This window comes from Vigna umbellata, chromosome 1, assembly GCF_029865625.1.
Source record: "Vigna umbellata cultivar VRB3 chromosome 1, Vumbellata_1.0, whole genome shotgun sequence".
NCBI classification, from domain to species: Eukaryota; Viridiplantae; Streptophyta; class Magnoliopsida; order Fabales; family Fabaceae; genus Vigna; species Vigna umbellata.
In genome coordinates, this window is record NC_142165.1 from 44,278,097 (window position 1) to 44,298,855 (window position 20,759).

Genomic DNA, 20,759 nt, shown 5'->3' on the forward strand with positions numbered 1-20,759 from the left:
TAAGGTTGGTTTGATGTAATTGATAGTTGATATTTTAGAAGAAGGGTGAAGCAGGTCACATCAGATTTATATTGTATCCATTTGTGTGGGCATCTATCACCTAAATTCTTAATATAGGTTGGAGGAAACAAAACTGAGAAAGGAATTTCAAGTTAAAGTGGATAGGCATACCATGACCTCTTTGCTTTGCAAAGATTCATACTCAAACCATAGATGAAGAATTGTTTTTTTTTTTTTTTGTTGAAGCAATTTATTTTCTCTCTACTTATTACCGTTGGGGAATTTTCGCTATCGGGCTTTCCTTTTTGAATTACTTATTTTGACTTTTTCATTTTCATTTTTCACTTCAACTTATAAACGGAGAATTAAGATTTTTGATTTTTTAATACAATGAAAAATCAAATGTGATAAAAAAAAAGGTTTTTCAAAGTTGAACAAGTAATATGGAGAACCGTGTTAAAACATTTGTATGGAAGAAACATTTACCAGAATTACGCGTGGCGCTGTTTGGATGAAACATGTAAAACGCTGGTCACATGAACCTCTCAAACTGTTAACACATAATTGAAAATGAAAGAAGATAATTTGAAATATTTTATAGACCAAACAAGCTATGTTTGGGTCGTTTATTTGCTTAAGTATGGCAAAGACATTTTGTAATTAAAAAGTGATTAAATTTTATGCTACCTGATGGAACATTGAACCTAACAATTCTGTCATAATCAGCACTTAATTAAGATTCACGTTTTGGGAAGGTCGTCTCTCCCATTTCTCTTGTTTAACTGGGCCATACTTATTTAAGATCCATGCATTAACCTTTTTTTCCTGTCTCTTTGCCTTCTTGTTTTTTTTTTTCGTTTAATAATAATTTAAGTAACTTATATACAGTCCTCTGTTAGAATAGATGAGAATGATTCCAGTTCCTAAAATTTAAGTTAAACATTAGAATAGAGTTGAAACCCCACAATATGAGCCCATCACATCACATCCTTCAATCATGAAGATAATTACTTATAATATGGCCCAATAAAGCTAAACCACTTGCTCCAGGCCCCTTTGTGCTTGTAAGCGTTGCTTAGTTGGTCCTCTATCTTCTGGAGAAGTCACAAAAAGCGTTGTTTAGTAATGGCTGCTTTTAGTAAGATTTTGGGCTTGTTATCTGCTTGTCAAGAGATTGATAATTTCTTTGTCAACGCAGATGGATTCTGATGCAAGCTTAATAGGAGTGTTGCCTTCTTTATCTGCCACATATGTATTGGCTCCCCTGCAAATCTCCGCAAACTTATCAATATTCAGCACAGTATATCTGAGATAATATATAAAGAAAGAAATAAGAATAATAAAAAAAAAAGTTAAATATGTTTTTAGTCCAAAAACTATTGGCCGTTTCTGGTTTTCGTCCCTCTTTCAAAATAAGATACAATTTGGTCCTCATTAAACCTTAGTTTTAGTTATCGAAACTTTGGTTTTAGTCCTCGAAAACTAACCTCGAAAACTACCAAATTTTTAACGGTGTTAGTTTTCGATGACTAAAACCAAAGTTTCGAAAAGAATAAGGACCAAATTATACCTTATTTTAAAAGAGGGACGAAAACCAGAAACGACCAATAGTTTAGGGACTAAAAACATATTTAACCCTAAAAAAAACATACAATAATTTAGCATAGTTTAATTAGATTGTTGATAAATTTTAGTCTACGTTTAGAGCAATGAAATCGTAAGAGACTATTCATCACTTAACTTATAATGCTAACTAAGAGTAATTATTGAGATCAGCACGTCTCATTAATCTTCTCGCACATTTGCCATGCTAAAAACAAGTCAGAGAAGGGAATTGTTTAATTTAAAAATATAACCCTTCCTAACTTTTGCCTCAAATCTTTTTACTTGCTTCATGTAAATGATCGCATCAAGATCTCAATACAGGAAGGCCATCATGACATTCATCTATTTTAACTCAAGATTAAGCTCAACATATATGACTAACACAAACCTTACGGACTCGTACTTCACTAGTGCAGAGAATAAATCCTTTTAATCAACACATTCTCTCTACGTAAAGCATCTCGCCTACCAATCTTGTTTTGAATCTTCCTTGATCAATTCTCAGAATTTCATCATTTCGTTTAAAAGTCTATTTACAACTAAACAGTCCAGAACTAATATAGGTATATATATCAAACTCCGAGTATTGTTCTAATGTAGTGATTTCATCTCCTTTTTAATAATATTCAACAATTGAATTTTCTCCTTACTAGATTAGACAATATGCTCGTGGGCTCATCTTTTAGAAGCTCGCTATGAGCTACTAAGGAGAGTGCAATATGATCTGCATATACATACCTCATTAAAGGTTTGATTGTTCATCTTGTTCCATCATTGACTACATTATAGCCATCATCAACTTATTGTCTAACTCTGCTCCCACTTGGTCATCTACATCATAGAAAGTCAGATAGTTTACTAGTCTCTACCTCATTATTTTCCTTCTTAAACTCTCGATTTCTACCAAACACAAATTTTGAACCTTCTTGCATACATGCCATCTCAACTTCATCGAAGATATAATTCTTAAATCTCGACTCGAAAGACCATAATCTGTAAGCCATAACTCCTTCAAGGTATCCTAAAAGTATGCATTTCACAATCCTAGCTTCTATTTTATCTCATCTAATGTAATCAAAGGTAACAGACCCAGAGATTATCAAATTCTCAAGGTTCGAGGAATGGACTTACCAAATTTCCAGCGTTTTCACATTTAGAGCAATTGTGAGAAATCCGTTTATCAAGAAACAATGGTAGAAGTTCAAACACCTTTGAAACTCCAACACTTAGTAGCATGCATCTCACTCATTCTAGACCATTCTGTCGTGGAATCCCAACCATAGTTTGATACCTGTTAAACAATTATAATCAAAATTCAAGGTCATTATCCATTTTGAACCTCTTCACTGCTTTACTAGTTTGGTTTAGTCGCTTCCATCTTTTGAAGTTTTCAAAGCTTCTTCTTTGATCTTTTGAGGGTAGACCCATAAATTCCTCGAATAATTCTCCACCATTCATATAAGAAGTACGTGTGCTAAAGTGCGAGGAAGTAACAAACAATCACTAGAAATCAACATGGAATTTGACCCTACAAGTTTTGCCATAGATGCATTGCTCACAACATTTTAATTACATAACCTAACCTTATGTGTCTTGCTTCTTGCTTCTATAAATCAACCAATTACTTTTCACTTTACATAACTTAACCTTATGCGTCATAAGTTTATCTTGTCCAGACCGCCTGCTTAGCAGTAGATGGTGAACCATATACTATAGTACAGCCCTCATCATCTTCAACATCCTTTTCTCACATTTGAATACATATCTCTTCTTCTCAAATTGCCAAGGGTATTAGATTCCTTTTCAATACTATTGATATTACAGGACTTGTTATTTCCAATGAGAACATATCCTCCTTCATGTTCTGTGGACTCCTAGAACCACAAATGATTAGAGGTCATGTGGAGTGAACATCTTGGTTCGTTATCCACCTAACATCATCAATACCATTAGACACTATAAGAATCTTTAATGATTTTTAACCTTATTCTACTAAAAGTCATTTATGTACCAACCCACTTTAATTTTACATCCGCACATTCAAATATCACAACCATATCTTTGTTTTCCTTTTAAAGTATTTATTTTGACGACTTGCACAAACCATTTATTTTTTATTTCATTTTAAGTTTAATCTGACTGATAGAAAAGATATATATATATATATATATATATATATATATATATATATATATATATATTTGAATTTTTAAGTTATAAAATTATTTATTTCATAAAATAACTGTGGATAAATGACATAATATTTAAAAACAATCATATAAAATATAAATATTTAATGTAAAATAATTTATGGCCAAATATGTAAACTATGCCTATTATTTGACCATTTTTATCCTTTAAAATTTGATATTTGATTTTTTTGATTCTGTTGTCTTTCCACCATTATTAAAAAGTGACATGACAGATCAAATGTGAGATCATCTTTTAACAAATAATACTGATGATGGGGACAAACAAAAAAAAAATATATTATGAAAACTAATAAATTATTTTTATGAAAAAAAATAACAAAAAAAAAATTATATAGATATAATATAGAAACCGTTTATATATTTAAACCATGTTCTTTCTATGCAATAAATAATTTACGTTTTCTATGAAATAAAGATACGCAGGAGATATAATGTGGTAGAGAATGCTTTTTTAGTATCGCCAAAGGTTGTAACCTCCTCCTGTAGGCAGAGTAAATGTGAAGTTGATCCATTGACTAAATGGGAATTTAGGATATAGAATTTTATGACTAAAAGTCTTTGGATATATAAGAAAACGACCAATTAATTACCTCGAGATAAGCACTTTTGCAGCTGCATTCTTCCCTCCAATAATAGAACAATGAAGTGGTGTCCGACCTCTAGAATCGGAAGCATTTATATCTGCCCCAAGCTGTAGGAGTAGCTCCACCATGCCAATGTCACTATTTAGGCAAGCCAGGTGAAGCGCGCTAGAGCCATCTTTTACGTCCTCAACGACCTGATTTTCACTTTGAGATGCAATGTTTGAATTACTTGAAGCCATGTCCAAATCGTCACCTGCACAGCACCTCATTACTTGTTTTTTCCACTAGAAAAACTTTGCTGGAGTTGAGACTTCTGAACAAGAAGACATACCAGACAATGCTTGACAACGGATGGCATTGACGTCAACATTCGACTTAACAATAAGCCGGTACACTGCTTTTTTGTCATTTGCACAGATGCTTTCCTGCAACTGTTGCGCTAGTGAATGGATAGGGTGGCTTTCCGTGATCCGGGGAATAAATATTTTCTCACAATACTGCAATATTAAACTTCAGTCAAGTAATACTTCAAGATTAAGATTGCCACTAAATGCTATAAGTTATCTATGGAGGGAGAAAAAGTAAACTTAGGTTTCAAACGTCATTTGGCATTGTAGGATAAAGACTGGTTAAATTTTCTTGACTGGGATTTGATTTGATCCGATCCGATCCGAGATTAACTATCTCCGAAGGGTTTTGGTAAAACTCCACGCTAAATGTCTTAGGGCTAAATATAGTTAGTTTGCTTGGATTTAGTTTTTTTGCAAACACTGCTAGAAAAAGATAATATGAACGAAAAATGAAATGTATATATTTTATGCTAAAATAGACCATCACAAACCAATTTATAAAAGTTATTTTGGATTAGTTTCATCAAAAGCTGATTTTAACTTTTAAACAAAGTCAATTTCATATTAGATTTTTCTTATTGTTTTTTTAAACTTAAAAATACTTATGGAGAAGTTTATTCAAATTGTACCTAAATCTTTTAAAAAATCGTAAAAAAAAACAATGAGATTAGTTATGGTTAGAGATTCAAAAGAAAGGTAGGAATAATCTCTCCAACATACTCTTGAACATTTGTTAAAATTAATAGATCTTTTCCCAATTTTGTGGTTAGAAAGTGTTTTTTTTATAACATCTCCCTTCTTGGTTAATCATTAAGACTGTTCCTGTATGTTTTGTACATGTGTAACAACAAATCCAAATCCTTTTAGTAATATCGCATTTATAAGCAATTTTAAAATTACTTTCCAACCAAAGATTAATCTTGAGTTATCTGTCTAAACATAAAACTCATTCTTTCAGTAATAATTGTTTTCAGAAGTAATTGTACCAAATCATCCACCCACTTTTTTCGAATTATGCAAAATGGAGAAAGGAATTGTCTACTTTCAATAATCTGTTGTGTTAGATTTAACTTATTTTTATGAGCTTTCTAAGAGCTTTTGAAAAATAAGTTATTCTTTTCCCTAATATAATCACTACCAAATATGATACCATACCCTCTTCAATGACTATTGGGACACTATGCTATATGCGGTAGAGTTAAAAAATGTAACAGTTATAAAGCTATCAATCTTATCTGATCACGTTTTTTTTGGGGAAAGTTAGTAAGCAACTCTAAACTTGTAACCTAGACCAAAACCTGCAGTCTGAACTAGAACACAATGTGGCCATTTACTCTATCTATGACTATATAATCTTGTAGAGTTACGAAAAAAAGGTTCATTTTAATTGTGTTTTCACGTAACCAATACTTGTTCATACAAGATTCCATAGAACTTAAAGCACATTCAACGCACAAACCCATTTCTACTATGTTCTATTAGCGCGAGTCCTTATATAATAACTTGCAAAGATCAGCTGTCCAATCCCTTAGTTCAAGGCTCAACCTTATTTTTAGTCGTGTCCCAAAATTCCTCCTACTTGAATAGTCTATATATTTAAAAGTAAAACATAATAAAAATATCACCGTTCTACATGGCGTAGGAGCATGATCTGGGGACCCCCTACAAGAACAAATGGAAGCCTATGAAGAATTTGGATGGATTGAAATAATTTCTGGGATAAATGTGACATGGTTAGAGGCATATTCTTGTCTCAAAATGTGTTGGACCTATTTTCTGAGGTGAGTTTTGTTGGATTATAAACCAACAAATACTCCAATACCCTGAAATGACAAATTCAAAGAATACATAGACCAAATGAGGTACTAAAGGTTAGTAGGAACTTATTTATTTGTCACATACTAGTTCAGATATTGCCTATGGTAATTGTAATGAGCCAATTAATGCATAATCTAAGTGTGAAACATATGGATGTAATGAACGGAATACTGCAGTATTTAAAATCCTCACCACAGGAAGGGGTTGATGTTCTCTAAGAATAATCACTTGAATGTTAAAGGAAAAACAAAAATGCAGATTGGGCAGGGAACATTCTAGATAGGCAACCCTCAGGCTGTTGAAGGGTATATAATTGCACATTGGGGGGAATATTCTAGATAGGCAATCCTCCGACTAATTTACATTTGTGGGAGGCAATTTAGTTATATGAAGAAGCAAAAAGCAAAAGATAGTAGCTTTTTTCTTGCGCTGAGTTTAGGGGCATGACAAATGAATAGCGTGAACTATCATGACTTATAAGGTTATTAATGACAATGGGATTTGGTCCCAACATGGGGATTAACCTGTTTTGTGACAATAAAGCTGCAATTGAAATCTCACAAAAACCCTATTCAGTATGGTCGAACAAATGTAGAGAAAGATAGACATTTCATCAAGCAGAATCTCAAAGGAGAAGATTATTCAATTTCCTTTTGTTGAGTTGGAAGACTAGTTGACAAATTCCTTACGAATACAGTTTCTAGAAATTACTTCTATGATTCTCATGACAAATTGGGCAGTAAAGATATTTATGCACCAACTTGAAGGGATAAGTGTTTGCGGCAGTCATTAGAATCACTAGAAAATAGGAACCTAAACTTAAAATTCAGCTGTCAAATCCCTTAGTTCAAGGATCAACCTCACTTTTAGCCGTGTAGGCCATTAAGCCTAAAGTTACTCCTACTATCAATTTATCCTCTGAAATTTTTTCAAAAGTTAAACAAAATAAAAATGCCTCTGTTCTACCATGTTCTAAATTCAACTATAATTAGGAGAATGGGAAAGCCAAGGATCAAAATCTTGACCCCTTGGTTATAGAGACCTTGATACCATGTCAAGAACAACGTCTTCAAACTTCGAAAAGCTGGAGTTGAAGGTTCATGAATGATTCCAGTGCATCTCTAACAATCACATAATGATTCATTTAATTGATGTTTCATCTTAAAATCAATTGGCATTAAGTGAAGTTGCCTAAAGATATATTGTACTCCTAGAATAGTGAACGAATGGGTTAAGTGAAAAAAAGAGATATTGGATTTAATTTGAGACTTCACAAATCCGGAAGTTGGTGAAAGAGAAGAGGAAAGGGACATTTGATGTGAGACTTCGAAACACACCCTTCCACACATGCCCTCTAATCAGGCAAGCTTCCTAGAATAGGCAATTAATGAGATAAGCTATAGGCTATCATACTATATCAGATTTCATCTTAAAACTAATTCAGATTAGGTGAAGTTGTCCAATAGATATATAAGCCGCACTCCAAGAATTGAGAAAGGCGATGTAGGACTTCCCAACAATATTATCATATCACAAAGGTAACAATACTAGATATCTGCGGATGAAATATGATGCTCAATTCTTCGTACTGGATGCACAACTTTCACTTCTAAAAAAAGTCAATACCTTCACATATAAAGGGTATGTTTCTAGATCACTAAGTTATTTCTTAAGTCCTTTGAAACCTTTTAGGTACTAAAATAAAATACGCTTATTAAAGTCAAACAAGGCAAGCTTTACTTATAGTTGAGGGATTCGAGGTCCATCCATCTTTCTAACAACATAAAATAGCAAAGGAAACTAGAAATGTTCTTGGAATACCTTTGCATGAATGAACATTTCCTTTACTAAAATCGGATCATCATGTTTTGGCTTTCTTGCATGGAATATCTCCTCTTCATTTTCCTTGGATGAACTACATTGCAGGTGCTAGTTAGCACAAACCAAATCATAGATAATCCCATCAACTTTAGGAGTACTTACCTAGCAAGGGTGTCTACAGTTTGCAAATTACCCTGTGAATGCAACAACTCCTCCCAAACTGAGTTTGAAAAAAGATTGCCTAGTGATTTAAGCATACTTAAGACTGAGGAATCCCAAACTTTAACATCGAGTGTCAGCGATCTTACCTGCCAAGAATATTTCCCAACTTAGTTGCAAAAGTGAGAATCAAAACAAAAGGATTTCTTTTTTTTCCCTTTTTACAGATAAAGAAGAAAGTAATGTTAGATTCAGATGTTCAAAATATATCTATAGGCTAGAAATAAATATTTAAATATTTGTGGATTGATTGTAAATTGATTAATCATCCAAAACCCGTAGTAGTTTAATATTAAAATTTGAATCTAACATTACTCCACGTCAACAGAAAGTCTTATTAAACTTACTCCACTTAATAATTTCTAAAGATTAGATTCCATTAATCCAAAATATGATTTGAGAGATTATAATAGTAGACCGCAAAACATTGTATAATTTAACAACAGACTGATATTTCACCAATTAACTTTGTTTTGAGATGGCCATGAATAAGGATGAAAAAGAAAAATTCGTACTCACATATATCTATGAATAAAATTTGTTATGGAAAGGTAAGGATACCTTAAACGGATACCAACTAGTAGGTACGCTAAATTATATTAAATTTAAATCTACATACACTAATAATTTAACCTATTCTAATCCTTTAGAGTGTGATTTCATTGAATTGGGTATTTTTATTTAGATGTGCCTCTTAAACTTTCTAAAAAGATTAATTTTATTTAGACTAATATTTTGAGTGCTATTTATTTAGACTTATGTTTTAAGTATTATTTATTTGGGATTATACTTTAGAGTGCAATTTTATTTGAATTTATAATTTTGGAGTGCAATTTATTTGAGTTTATACTTTTAAAGTAATTTTAAATAACTTTTATATAAATTTATTTAAAAACAGATAAAATAATCCTTTTAAAAAGGTATCTACTAGTATTACTGGATTACCACAAATATGAAAACTTTTGTGGGTTTTTCTTTACCGGGTAATGGGCAGGGTTTTTCTTGGCAGGAAGGTATGTCATAGGTACTATCTTGACCCGTTATGATCCCTAACTATGGATTTTTTTTTTCTAAAATTTGACATGCGTACTTATCAAGATATCACATGATTCAACAGTTCACTTAGAACAAGTTGATTGCTTTGCAAATAGGGTCTAATTTGACTAAAATAACTCCGTAAAGACTTCTAACAGACAGAAATAAAAAGAAAAAATGAAATGAATTTCATCATAAATTAAAATTAGCTAATAAGCTAATTTGTAAAAGGTCGTATATAACTTCTCTAAAGTTTTATGTTTTTAAGTTGTGCGCAAGCTAATTTTAGCTTATGGAGAAGTTCATTTCACTTTTTCTAATTTTTCCCTTTCAAAGTCCATATGTAGAAGTTTGCCCAAACAGAATACACCCAATATATATGCTGCATTCTTGGTTTAGAATGGCTAAGTGTTGTCAATTTCTCTAGGAACTTGTTAGATGCTAAACTTAGAATAAGAAATTTAGTCCAAAAAAATTCTGCCATTGGTACATGGACTTATTTTCTCCTAGAATAACTTCCCTAAATAACACGATCATTCTCCATATATATGTAGACAATAGAAATTAAAGTGAGGGCTGAGGAAGTAGGTCTTCTAACCTTGTCTCAAGCTTTTATTCAGTGAATTTTGACAAAACATGAACCATATACAACATTAAATTGTAAGATTAAATGTGCGGCCTCAAATACTTACTTTTGATATATGTACCCCAAGATTACGATGAACACCAGAACACTCAATGCATATGAGGATGCCAAGGTTTAAGGATGCCCACTCTGGTTCAGGTTTACCACAATCAGCACATTTATCATTTCCGCTCACACTTCTAAGAACATCAATTGGCTTTTCAATTCTCAGAGTGTGTGTATGTAAGTTCATACTTCTAGACGAACGTAAGTGCTTAGTACGGGTGGTTTTATTCAATGCAGACTTCGTTCTCAAAGCATGATCATCATCTGGATAACTTTCTGACTTTTCAATATTGTCATCAGAGTGAGAGTCGTCGTTTTCTGAGTCAGCTGAGGGAGGCTGTCACATAATTGTTTTACAATTGTATTAAAATTGAAATAGGCATCAAAAGATGCATTTAAAAGAAACTAACTATTATGTACCGTTCCCAGTGTCTGGACAGTCAACAAGGTAGCAATTACTCCATTTATCTTTTGCATCCAATCCATCTGGTCCACTGCATTTTCTGCCTACAGTTCCCCTTAGTATCATTGTAAGTAATAATTAATGCCCAAACTATAAACCGAAAGCTTTGGTATAAGTACCTGCAACGTATAGTTCTTTGTAGGCGAAATAATCCTGAAGCAGAATCTCAAATCTGACTGATCAGCATCAACCTTGATTGTTGATGTCAGCAGGTTAACTGTATGACGTGCTATGGATCTTTCATCATGAACGCCTCCATGGTAATGAGAAGAAAGCCATCGACTTAGAATTCCAGAACCATTTTCAATGCCGCTATTCCTCTTTGGAGATGGTTGATTGCTGCCCTGAAACGGGATGCTCAGCATTTATTTAGAAGAATGAGCATTACGTAGTTTACTGTACTAAAAGTCCAGTTCTAGTTGGTGACTTACATATGACCCGCTCCATGGCTTGCGGTAGTAGTACAACATTCCCCGACTGTCAAGAACAAAATACCTTCTTTTCCAATCAGCTCTCAAATTGGAGGATCGTTTTGAAAGATGCCCTTGCCGAATGATTTGAACCTATCATTGTGATTTTGGAGTCAGTATAGCTGAGATGTCAAAGGCTATAAAGATGTTTAACATGAACTTATTTGAAAAGGGATGAACAAACAAAAAAGAACAGGACTTGGACTCATAAAAGTTTCTTTTGGCCAGTAACAAGACAGATTGAGAAGCTGAAAAATGAAGTAGAAAATAATCTTAGAAAAGGATGTCATGTTCTAAAATACCTTTCCATTCGCAGCAGATTCCATTACTACATCTGCTGCCTCATTTGATATCCTAGAAAATGGATGTGTAGAGTCTCCAAGAAGAGAACCATAGGGACCACTCAAGGACAACCTACTTTCTTCATAAGCTTGTTTCTTGTAGTCTTGCATTCTTTGATAAAGTTGAATCTGTTCGTTATTGTAATTTTCTCTTGACTGATGTACATAATCCATAATCTGCAAGTAAAATATTTTGGCATTTTAACCCTCCCTCTTAAGCAAAAAGTTAAGAAAAAGGTTCTGTTTTTTCAGCAACCATAAGCAATGAGCACCCTTTGTGCAAAATATCTTGCCTCACAAGAAGAAATATTAGATCTCAGTTTCTTATTCTAGCCACTAAATTGAGCAAAATCATTTCAATAATAAAAAAAGACACCTCAGATACAGGACAAATAACCTACCATTTAGTAAAAATTTCAGGAACACTAGTCATAATTCAAATAAAAAGTTTTGTTTTATACTTGAAAACAAGCGTGTCACCCTGGTTAACTGGTGCATTTCAAGTCTGGATGACCCTAAAAATTATACTAGCAATTCCATGAGTTAAGCTAACCTAATAGTCAAATGATAGAACATCAACTATGTCTTTCGGCCTGCTTGCTCCTCATTGGCTTTCAGTTCTAGAAAAATCAAAAACAAAATGGCATCTATTTATCTGTGGAAAAGAACTACATGTACAATTAGCAGTCAAGTTAAAATAAAAATAGGGAACTAATAGCATCTCGCTATCTGTGAAAAGAACTATGCCTACTACTATCAGTAGTCAAGTTAAAATAAGAAATAGGGAATTGAGCAAAACCTCATTGATGAAAGGTTCCATCTGATGCAATAGCTGATACCCCTGCAAGAGAAGTGCTTTCAGATTCAGTATACGTGCAATATTAATACAAATGGAGAAAGTTCCATATATGTGACTATGCCATACACCTGTTGAAAGTATCGAAAATGAGCATCCATAATTCCAGTTACAGCCTCTAAAAACTCGAATCTCTTCTTCACCTCAACGTTATTAAGAGTGCCAACCTAGACAATTAAGTATATCATGTGGTTACCTAACAACATATCTTTCATTTTCTAAGTAACATCTCTCCAGTGCTGCTTAAATTACCAAATTGAAACGGGCTTCCTCAAATGATGCTCTTGCCTCCTGCAGTTCCTGGAATGTCTCTACCAAATTAGATTCAAAAGGATCACAGTACTCACGACATATAATTTGATCAATTTCCAAATCAAACATTCCAAAGAAAAGCTGTTGGAAATACCTCTTCAATGACAGTGGCAATGTCAATCTTAGTACTTTTTCTGAGTGACATAAATTTTTCACGTGCCTGTAACACATCCACATTGTTTGCAGGTTATGACCAAGGCAAATGTAAGTAAACTTTCCACAGCACTACATACACACAAATTCACATACTCCTTCAAAAGTACTACAAAATCTATTTGAACTTTTGAGATTTAATTCTCCAGTTAAAATACAAGTACTTCCCGAGGGTTGTATCCCAGGGAATTGTGTAGATTGATCATGCAAAATAATAAATTAAAATGAAAGTACTTCAAGGTTCCATGAAATGACAATTACTAAAAGATAGCACTTGAAATAGTGACTATTGATTTAAGAAAAAAATTGAAAACTTCTAATATGAAACTGCAAGGTCAATTTCCATAATACCATTCAATTATACCCATTATAATATGAACGCTTTCTCTCTCAATAATCAAACGTTGATGCATCAAGATGAAATTTCAACAAGTAAAAAACAATTTAAAATTATTAAACACTGATGGTCACTTACTAGCATCAAGACAATACAAATTTCTGTGAATTGCAAAAAGTAAATTATATTTATTATTATCATACTCCTGGATCAGTTAAAAAGAGAAGCAATTAGGTTTCTTATTTAGTATATTGTATATATCAGAGATAGACATGTGGCAGAAACAAAATATATGGTAAAATGTATTTTATATCCAACAAGATGTGGTTTTAGTCCTTCCATTTTAAAATAAGTGATTTCGGTCCTTATTTTTCAGAGGATTTTGGCACCAAATCCTCCCCATTTCAAAAAACAAAAGGACCAAACCCACAAGTTTTAAGTGTAGGGTTTAAAACTAATTTTGACACAAACTCAACAGACTTAAAACACATTTTACCCAAAATCTATAGATGCAGAGTTAGTATGGAAACGAGGACCTGATCATATACAAGGGAGGATTTATCAAAACGTTTACGAGCTTCCTGCAAGCAATGCTTGAAGCATTAGTATTATATAAATAAGTAAAAACTATACTAGTAGTCAAGTAGATGCAGCAAAATATGAATGTATTCTCATATAGAAAGCAAACCTCAGGTCAAAAAGTGTTCACTTTAAAATTGAACATTGATAATTTTACCATGAATAGTTTTGATTGGCATTCTTCTCATGAAGTTATTTAATCACACATTTTATAGTAGTTATAGTTTCAACTCCATTTTTTCCACACCAAATAAAATTGCAGCTAGATGCAAAAAAAGAGGTGATTTTTTTAACCATTTACGTTTAAATGAACAAAATCATTATTTGTTGTCTTTGTATATTATGCTAAAAGACTATGAGTACCAATTGAATTTTGGTCAAGAATACAGTGTTCTTATTTCTTCATTTGAAAGTTGACACCTAGTACAGAGTAAAAATGTTTGAACTTGCATGTGAAGTAAGATCTTCTCAATGTCATCTCTTTCGTGATCAGAAGCTAATCCAACGGTGCATTAATACAGAAAAATTCTAATGAGTGTTTTCTTTTTCATTGTAGCTTCAGTTAGTTTGTTGATGTAAGACACTATAACTGTATGTCTTGTTGAGCTTCAACACTATAAATACTTGTTGTGACCAGAAGCTTATCCAATATTGCATTTCAACACAGAAGATTTTTATACATCAATATACCACTCCGTTTTCTTTCAACTATATTACACATAGCAACCTCAAATTAATAACTGTCCTACAACAAATAAAACTCTAACTGACACACCAATTGCACAGCCTCTATAACATTTTAAATAATGAATCAAGCCTTACTAAGATTGAATTGCCTTTGGTTCCTCCTAACATACACCTTTAACGATTTCCTGACTAAAAATTCTGTCTTGGTACCAAATCAAACGAAAAACAAAATAATCATGATAGGGTAACCTAGATACAATATAATCATGATAAATAGGGTAAATATTCTAACAATATTGAAAAGGAGTTGGAGTATTAAATGTTATCATTCAATAATTCATGTTAGAGTTTATAATCATATGTAGCTATGGTGATTAGTCAATATTAGGATACAAGTTAGCAAATGATTATTAAGCTCTATGTTAGGCTCTAATTGGACAATTGAAGTCAACATACAAAGAGTTGTACAATATTTGAGAGAGGAAAGTCAACATCATACTGTTATTAATGTATAATAATCAACGCTACCCGAAGGTTTTGTTAAGATAACCACTTTAAGCCTAACTTAGGCTTACAAAACTGTTTGAAATGTAAGGTTTATATCTATTTATATACTCTCAATTGATTTTATCTCTAATTGATGTGGGACTTTCAACACACCCTTCTCATGTCAAAACATTTACATCTCGAGCGTGGGACTAAACATTAATAGATGGTCCAATAACACCCGAAAGAAGTTGCAACAATAGATTCAACAAACACAAACTTCGTTAAAATAGACTCTATTACGACGTTAAGAAATAGGTTTTAAAACTAATTCAACCTTACAAAAGTGACTTGTAAAATGAGATTTGCACCCTGTCATCATTCTTTACAAAAAAACATGAAAGATATTGTCATCATGTGCCACGTAAGCAAAAGATAATATCATAAAAAAGAAGAATTGGTAGGAACGAAAAGAAATTACAAGAATGAAAATAAAAGCAATACGTGAACAAAAATAAAAGGTTACGTGTTCAAATATATAAAACTAAATATTAAAAATAATGAATAAATCAACAATATGATATATCACTGAGCAATAGTTTTTGTGCCTAAATTTTGTTCTTTTAATATGTGTATTTTATTTTCACTTTTAGTACTTGTAATACTTTATCGGTCTATCTTGTTAGAACAAAAATTGAAACATTTAGATAAACCCAAAAAAAAAAAAAAATGCTAAATTACATGGACTAGAATCTTTTTTGCACTATACCTTGACTTCATTGATGTCAACATTGACAATCGGTTGTAACCGATGATTGAAAATGTACTCTACCTGAGAAGAAAAATCAATTTAATCAGTATAGTAATATCAGTTACAGTAATGCATTAAATATAACAGAAAGGGGAGGAGGATGGGGTGGAGAGAGAGAGTTTTGAACAAAAATACTAAGGCACAAGTTTCCTAGGTTAATTGTTTATCTTACCATCATTGGTCAAACTTTATTGTTCTGAAATATATAGTGATTAATTTAGGATGAGTATGCAAGTGGACCGTCAATCCTATGAAGTAATTGTCATTCTACAAACTATAACTGCCCACTCACTGTTATTAAATTAAATAATGTAAGGTATAGATGCCACTACACGTCCTCTTCTGGAATAAAATAATTTCCAAATAGGAGTTTCTCGGAGCAGTGTTTCCAGTTAAAATATAAAAACCTACCCTCAAAGTGCAATACACTGCTAAAGAAAAAGAAAGACGATTACAGATAAATCATTACTTGTAACCGGAGCAGTTCCTTGTATGTACTGATTTCTCTCAATGCTAGAGTATATTTGGTCAAAACAGGTCCTGAGAATACCAAACAAATATATCAATATCTATAGCCAAAGATAAAATTACATTCAATGAAACTTACCTATTTTCATAGGAAGTACATGGGTTAAAAAATCATGGCAAAGAGTAAATTAATCAAACATGCTTTAGAATACTTAAGCAACTTCAACTATATTTCCTAGCTCATTTACTGGTTTAAAAGTTAAAAGTATCTTGCAAGCAATAGAGCATACAAAGCAACGATATAACTTGTTGTACTCTGCCTAATTTTCATTTGGCTCTATAAGACAAGGCAAGTGGGAGGGAAAGACCCCCAAGGCTTACCTCCCAAAGCAATAAAATGAGGATCATTCTCCCCGCCTCCGAAGTTTTCTATGGCACTTGCAAATGCGATGTCCCCATCATATGCCTCTCCAAGACCTTCCCTAATAAGTGTTAAGAATACCAAGCAATAAGTTTTAGAATGCAAGAACTGTGGCTATATAATCAGCCATCGGTGTCAAAACTATTCCTTGATCAGATCAAGTGTCATGAAACAAATTGTAAAGCTTGCAATAAATGTAGGTAGTATCCAAAAAAAAACATTTTTATAGAATCTCACAGTCCACACAAAGCAAGAAAACCATTTGGCATAAACTTTCTTTCTCCTAGTTCCAGCTCTATTTTCTGATACAACTTGAAAACTAAAGACCTTATGCGGTCACTCTGTTTGGTCATACTTTTACACGTACATCCAAAAGTTTTAAAATTGTCATAGTTATATTGAGCTCAAAATCTTTTTAGATATGCTTTAAAATATCTTGGTTAAACCATGAAGCAATCAACACAAGATAGAGTTTTTAACTACTTGGTTGTTTGAAAACTTTTAGGATAGAACCATGATATAAGAATCTCAGTATAAGGTAATTCTTCGCTCTTAGCACATTTGCTTGATTACTGTCATACTTATCACAACTTCAACAACCAAGACAAAAAAAAAACTAGTGTTGTTTGAATAACGGCATGTATTAAATAAAAGATAGAAACATGACAGAATTTAAACAACCATACCCTTTCTCTAAATTATGTTAAACTGTTTAGTGGCTTACAACACTTAACGTTATGGGCCTCTGATGAAAAAGAGAAGTAATCGTTGTACTATTATGAGGCCTTGCAGGTTTCAAGTTTCAACATGCAGTTCCCAGAGTGGAAATGAGTTAAAGGAAGCTTATCATGAGAGCAGATGAGGGTAGTTTGCCCTTTCTTAATTTATATTTTAATTTTAAATTGATTGAGGTAGATGCCTTATTAGGTATGAGTATAATGATTACCTAGTTGTGCTGAAAACTTCACTTATTTCTAACCGTTATTCCGAAGTTATCCAAAGATAAAACCTAGAGAACTAAAGTTATGTATGAGTAAACTTCTCTATGATAATTTATTATAATCTATGGTTGCAGAAAAATGGAACGAATGAAAAGTAAAATTTCTTCTCGTCTAATTCTCCGTCCTCCCGATATTGGGAAGTTTTTTAAAAAGTGAGGAAGATTAGTTAAAATATTCTTACTATAATAATTAAAATACCCTTATTTATGTTTCGAACTTTAAAATTAAAGACACTAAAGTAATTAGCTTTTGAAACTCCTTCACTGCCCACCAAACAAGAAAATGGTTACCACTCCATCAAAATACTATTTCTCCACACCTTCCAACCATCATAATGCATAGTTAATTTTAGCCAATGGAAGAAGCTAAATTCATCTTAGCTTATCTACTTTTTTCTACAAGAAAATAAAAAGTTTATCCAAACATTATACAAACGTCCAAATTCAAATTAACAACGAGAAGAATGCGAATAAAACTCACATATACTTTCGACATCCTTTATAGAACTTGCAGCATCTCACACGCAACGATTCTGCACTTTCCTCCAAACACTGCATCTGCATCCACAACCAGCCACACGATTTATCAATTCACCACCTTATTTTTCTCTACCAACCACGAAACACGTTCTCAACACTTTCAACAACCAACACAACACGTCTTCATTAATTTAAACAAAAACCGTCACATAAAATATCGCGAGATGCAGAATGCGCAATAGCTACCAAACCAACGAAGACACCACGTAAAACAACAAAAACAATCAACGGAACGGAAGACCGAGAGAATAACCTGTTGACGGAACATCGGAGTGTCATCGAGATTCGCGAAATGCATTTTTTTCAGAAATCGTGCTCGAATTGGCAGAGAAAGGGATCGCTATAACGGTTGGTTTCCAAGAGATAAAGAAAAAAGAGAATGAGAGAGAACGCGAAAGTGAAAAAAGAAATTAATGAATATTATTTATATTAACATTTGGAGGGAAAGAAAGAAGACGGTTAAGAGGGTTCGCTTTGCGATATTTCATCTCTGTCGTTCACTGAAATTTCACGCGCCCTTTTTTGTTTTCTTACATGGATTGTTGCAAAAACGATGTTTCTTTTTTGTGTGGATTTAAATGCTACAAAACGACGTGGCATAGGAGACACGTGTCGCTCTCAGACATGGGTTTTGGTGGTGCGTGCATGCATCCACCGTTTTTATGACTTTGGTCTGCTCTGATTACTGGTGCATTAAAATGGATTCATTTCATCTTTCATAATATACATTATTCTTTAATGCTGCACGTGAAATTGGGAGGAGCATCCTTCCTTGCCAGGGGAAAAAGACTACACTTATGCCTAATTATTATCTTATTATTTATATATGTATATCTCAAATATAAACAAAGTGGTTAATGGATCGACACCAAAATTAAAATAATATTTATTATCATAAACTAAAATACGAGTATTTTAGTAAAAAAATCAATGCAAGAATAATTAGAAAATAGTCTTATAGAAGAAAGATTAAAAAAAAAATTAAAAAGCAGTAATTATAATTGGTGTATATATTATAATTAGAACTTTATCAACTTACTTATAATTAACGTTTTCTCAATTGTTTTAAAATATTCATAGTTATCACTGAGGCGAATGTAAATCCGAGTAGAGTACATTTTATTAAAATGCAATAAGAGGACACAATTGGTAATATCCTAAGTTAACTTCATTCAGCGTCATCCATATATTTAGGAAAACATGCGTATTTTAAATATATATATATATATATATATATATATATATATATATATATATATATATATATATATATATATAAGCTATATATTTAATCAACAAATTATCTATAATTTAATCAACAAATTATTTAGAGTTGACACATGACATGTCAATTCAATTAGTTCATAAATAAGCTATACTACATTGTTGTTTTGTAGTTCCGTTTTGATGAACTTTTTTTAACTTACAAAATTAAGATAATGAGTCTATAAATTTTCTTTTATATATGGTCTTTAATTTTATTATTTTTAAACAATATAAAACTTAGATTGAAACTTATTTTATTTTTAACAATCTTCCCTCATTAATGAATCTCTTTTATATAGTATAAGTTTCAAGTATATAAATGACCTTTATTTGTGTCATTGTTGTAGTTATAATATTATGTTTGTTGTTATTATTACAATAATCTAAGTCGGTCTTAGATAATTTTTTTAAAGAATTCATTTAAATTATATATATGTCATTTGAGTTCAACTCACTTGATACTACTTTTAACTAAGATCATTAAAACAATAATTTTATTTTCCAACCTTTTTTTTAACATGTCAAGCTATGTCATGATTCTCAGGGGTGGACAAATAGAACTGAACTACACTGGATTACTAAAATCTGTACTGAACTAAAAACTAATTCGTATAAACTGAACTGAGCTGTAAAACAGTTCAGACAAACTGAACTGAGCAATCAAACGGGAACTAGAGAAGAGAAAAGAGTAGATACAGTTCTCACAGTTGACTGAACCGAAACTTTTATAAGTTTAGTTTTTAAAAACTAAACCATAAAATAGTATACTGAACTTTTAGTAAAAATGGATCAGTTTTTTTAAGTATAATATAGTTAACTATAGTGCAGTACAGATCAGTTATTTTTGCCCAGTCCTAATTCTCAATCATCGTAGGACCTCTAAAAGTGTTAGTAGACTTGAAATTATCAGAAATGAATCGTCCGTGTATGATGCATAACCAGAACTAAGCTATGCAAGTTAGATTTTCTACTCGTTCCACCTGTATGTTTTTCCATACAAAGCTACAACATATTCACTCTGAACACGTATTGCATGTATCTACAATAAATAAAGAACACTCATACTTACGGCTGAAATTCGAAGCATTCAAACTAGAGGAAAAAATATATTCAGCACAGCCTTTGCTTGAAACAGGCAACGTGCATGCGAAACGGTTCCGTTTCTGTTTGACATACGCTGAGCGTCCGCGAATGTTCTACAAGTACGTCAAATGTAAAATCACTTGGATATGC

General features: G+C 32.3%; 1 protein-coding gene across 3 annotated transcripts; it reads right to left on the reverse strand.

Annotated features, from left to right (window-relative positions):
* Nucleotides 1-893: 893 nt before the first annotated feature.
* LOC124827423 (ADP-ribosylation factor GTPase-activating protein AGD1-like) lies at nt 894-18,778 on the reverse strand. Of its 3 annotated transcripts, XR_015783271.1 has the most exons (21): nt 18,514-18,778; nt 18,202-18,278; nt 16,681-16,781; nt 16,301-16,371; nt 15,790-15,852; nt 13,805-13,849; nt 12,873-12,938; nt 12,719-12,766; nt 12,538-12,633; nt 12,410-12,451; nt 11,572-11,787; nt 11,231-11,362; nt 10,919-11,143; nt 10,757-10,843; nt 10,338-10,673; nt 8,554-8,699; nt 8,392-8,485; nt 4,734-4,899; nt 4,409-4,655; nt 2,737-2,896; nt 894-1,264 (listed from the first exon to the last, which is right to left on the reverse strand). XR_015783271.1 is itself a non-coding variant. In XM_047300473.2 (20 exons), the coding sequence occupies exons 1-20, from the start codon at nt 18,556-18,558 to the stop codon at nt 1,156-1,158; spliced, it is 2,412 nt and encodes an 803-aa protein (XP_047156429.1). In that variant the 5' UTR covers nt 18,559-18,778; the 3' UTR covers nt 894-1,155. The 3 variants fall into 3 exon arrangements, 2 of the variants coding, with proteins under 2 accessions (XP_047156429.1, XP_087959430.1); XM_047300473.2 differs by lacking the exon at nt 2,737-2,896; XM_088103304.1 differs by lacking the exon at nt 2,737-2,896 and having other exon boundaries at nt 894-1,306.
* Between the last annotated feature and the right edge of the window lie 1,981 nt (nt 18,779-20,759).

Excerpts from the sequence above, each read along its gene's own strand:
- LOC124827423 (XM_088103304.1), bottom strand. The coding sequence starts at position 18,558 with ATGCATTTCGCGAATCTCGATGACACTCCGATGTTCCGTCAACAG. Across the intron at positions 4,900-8,391 it reads AAATGTTCATTCATGCAAAG|TATTGTGAGAAAATATTTAT; the intron begins GTATTCCAAGAA and ends TTAATATTGCAG. Across the intron at positions 1,307-4,408 it reads GCAAAAGTGCTTATCTCGAG|ATATACTGTGCTGAATATTG; the intron begins GTAATTAATTGG and ends ATATTATCTCAG.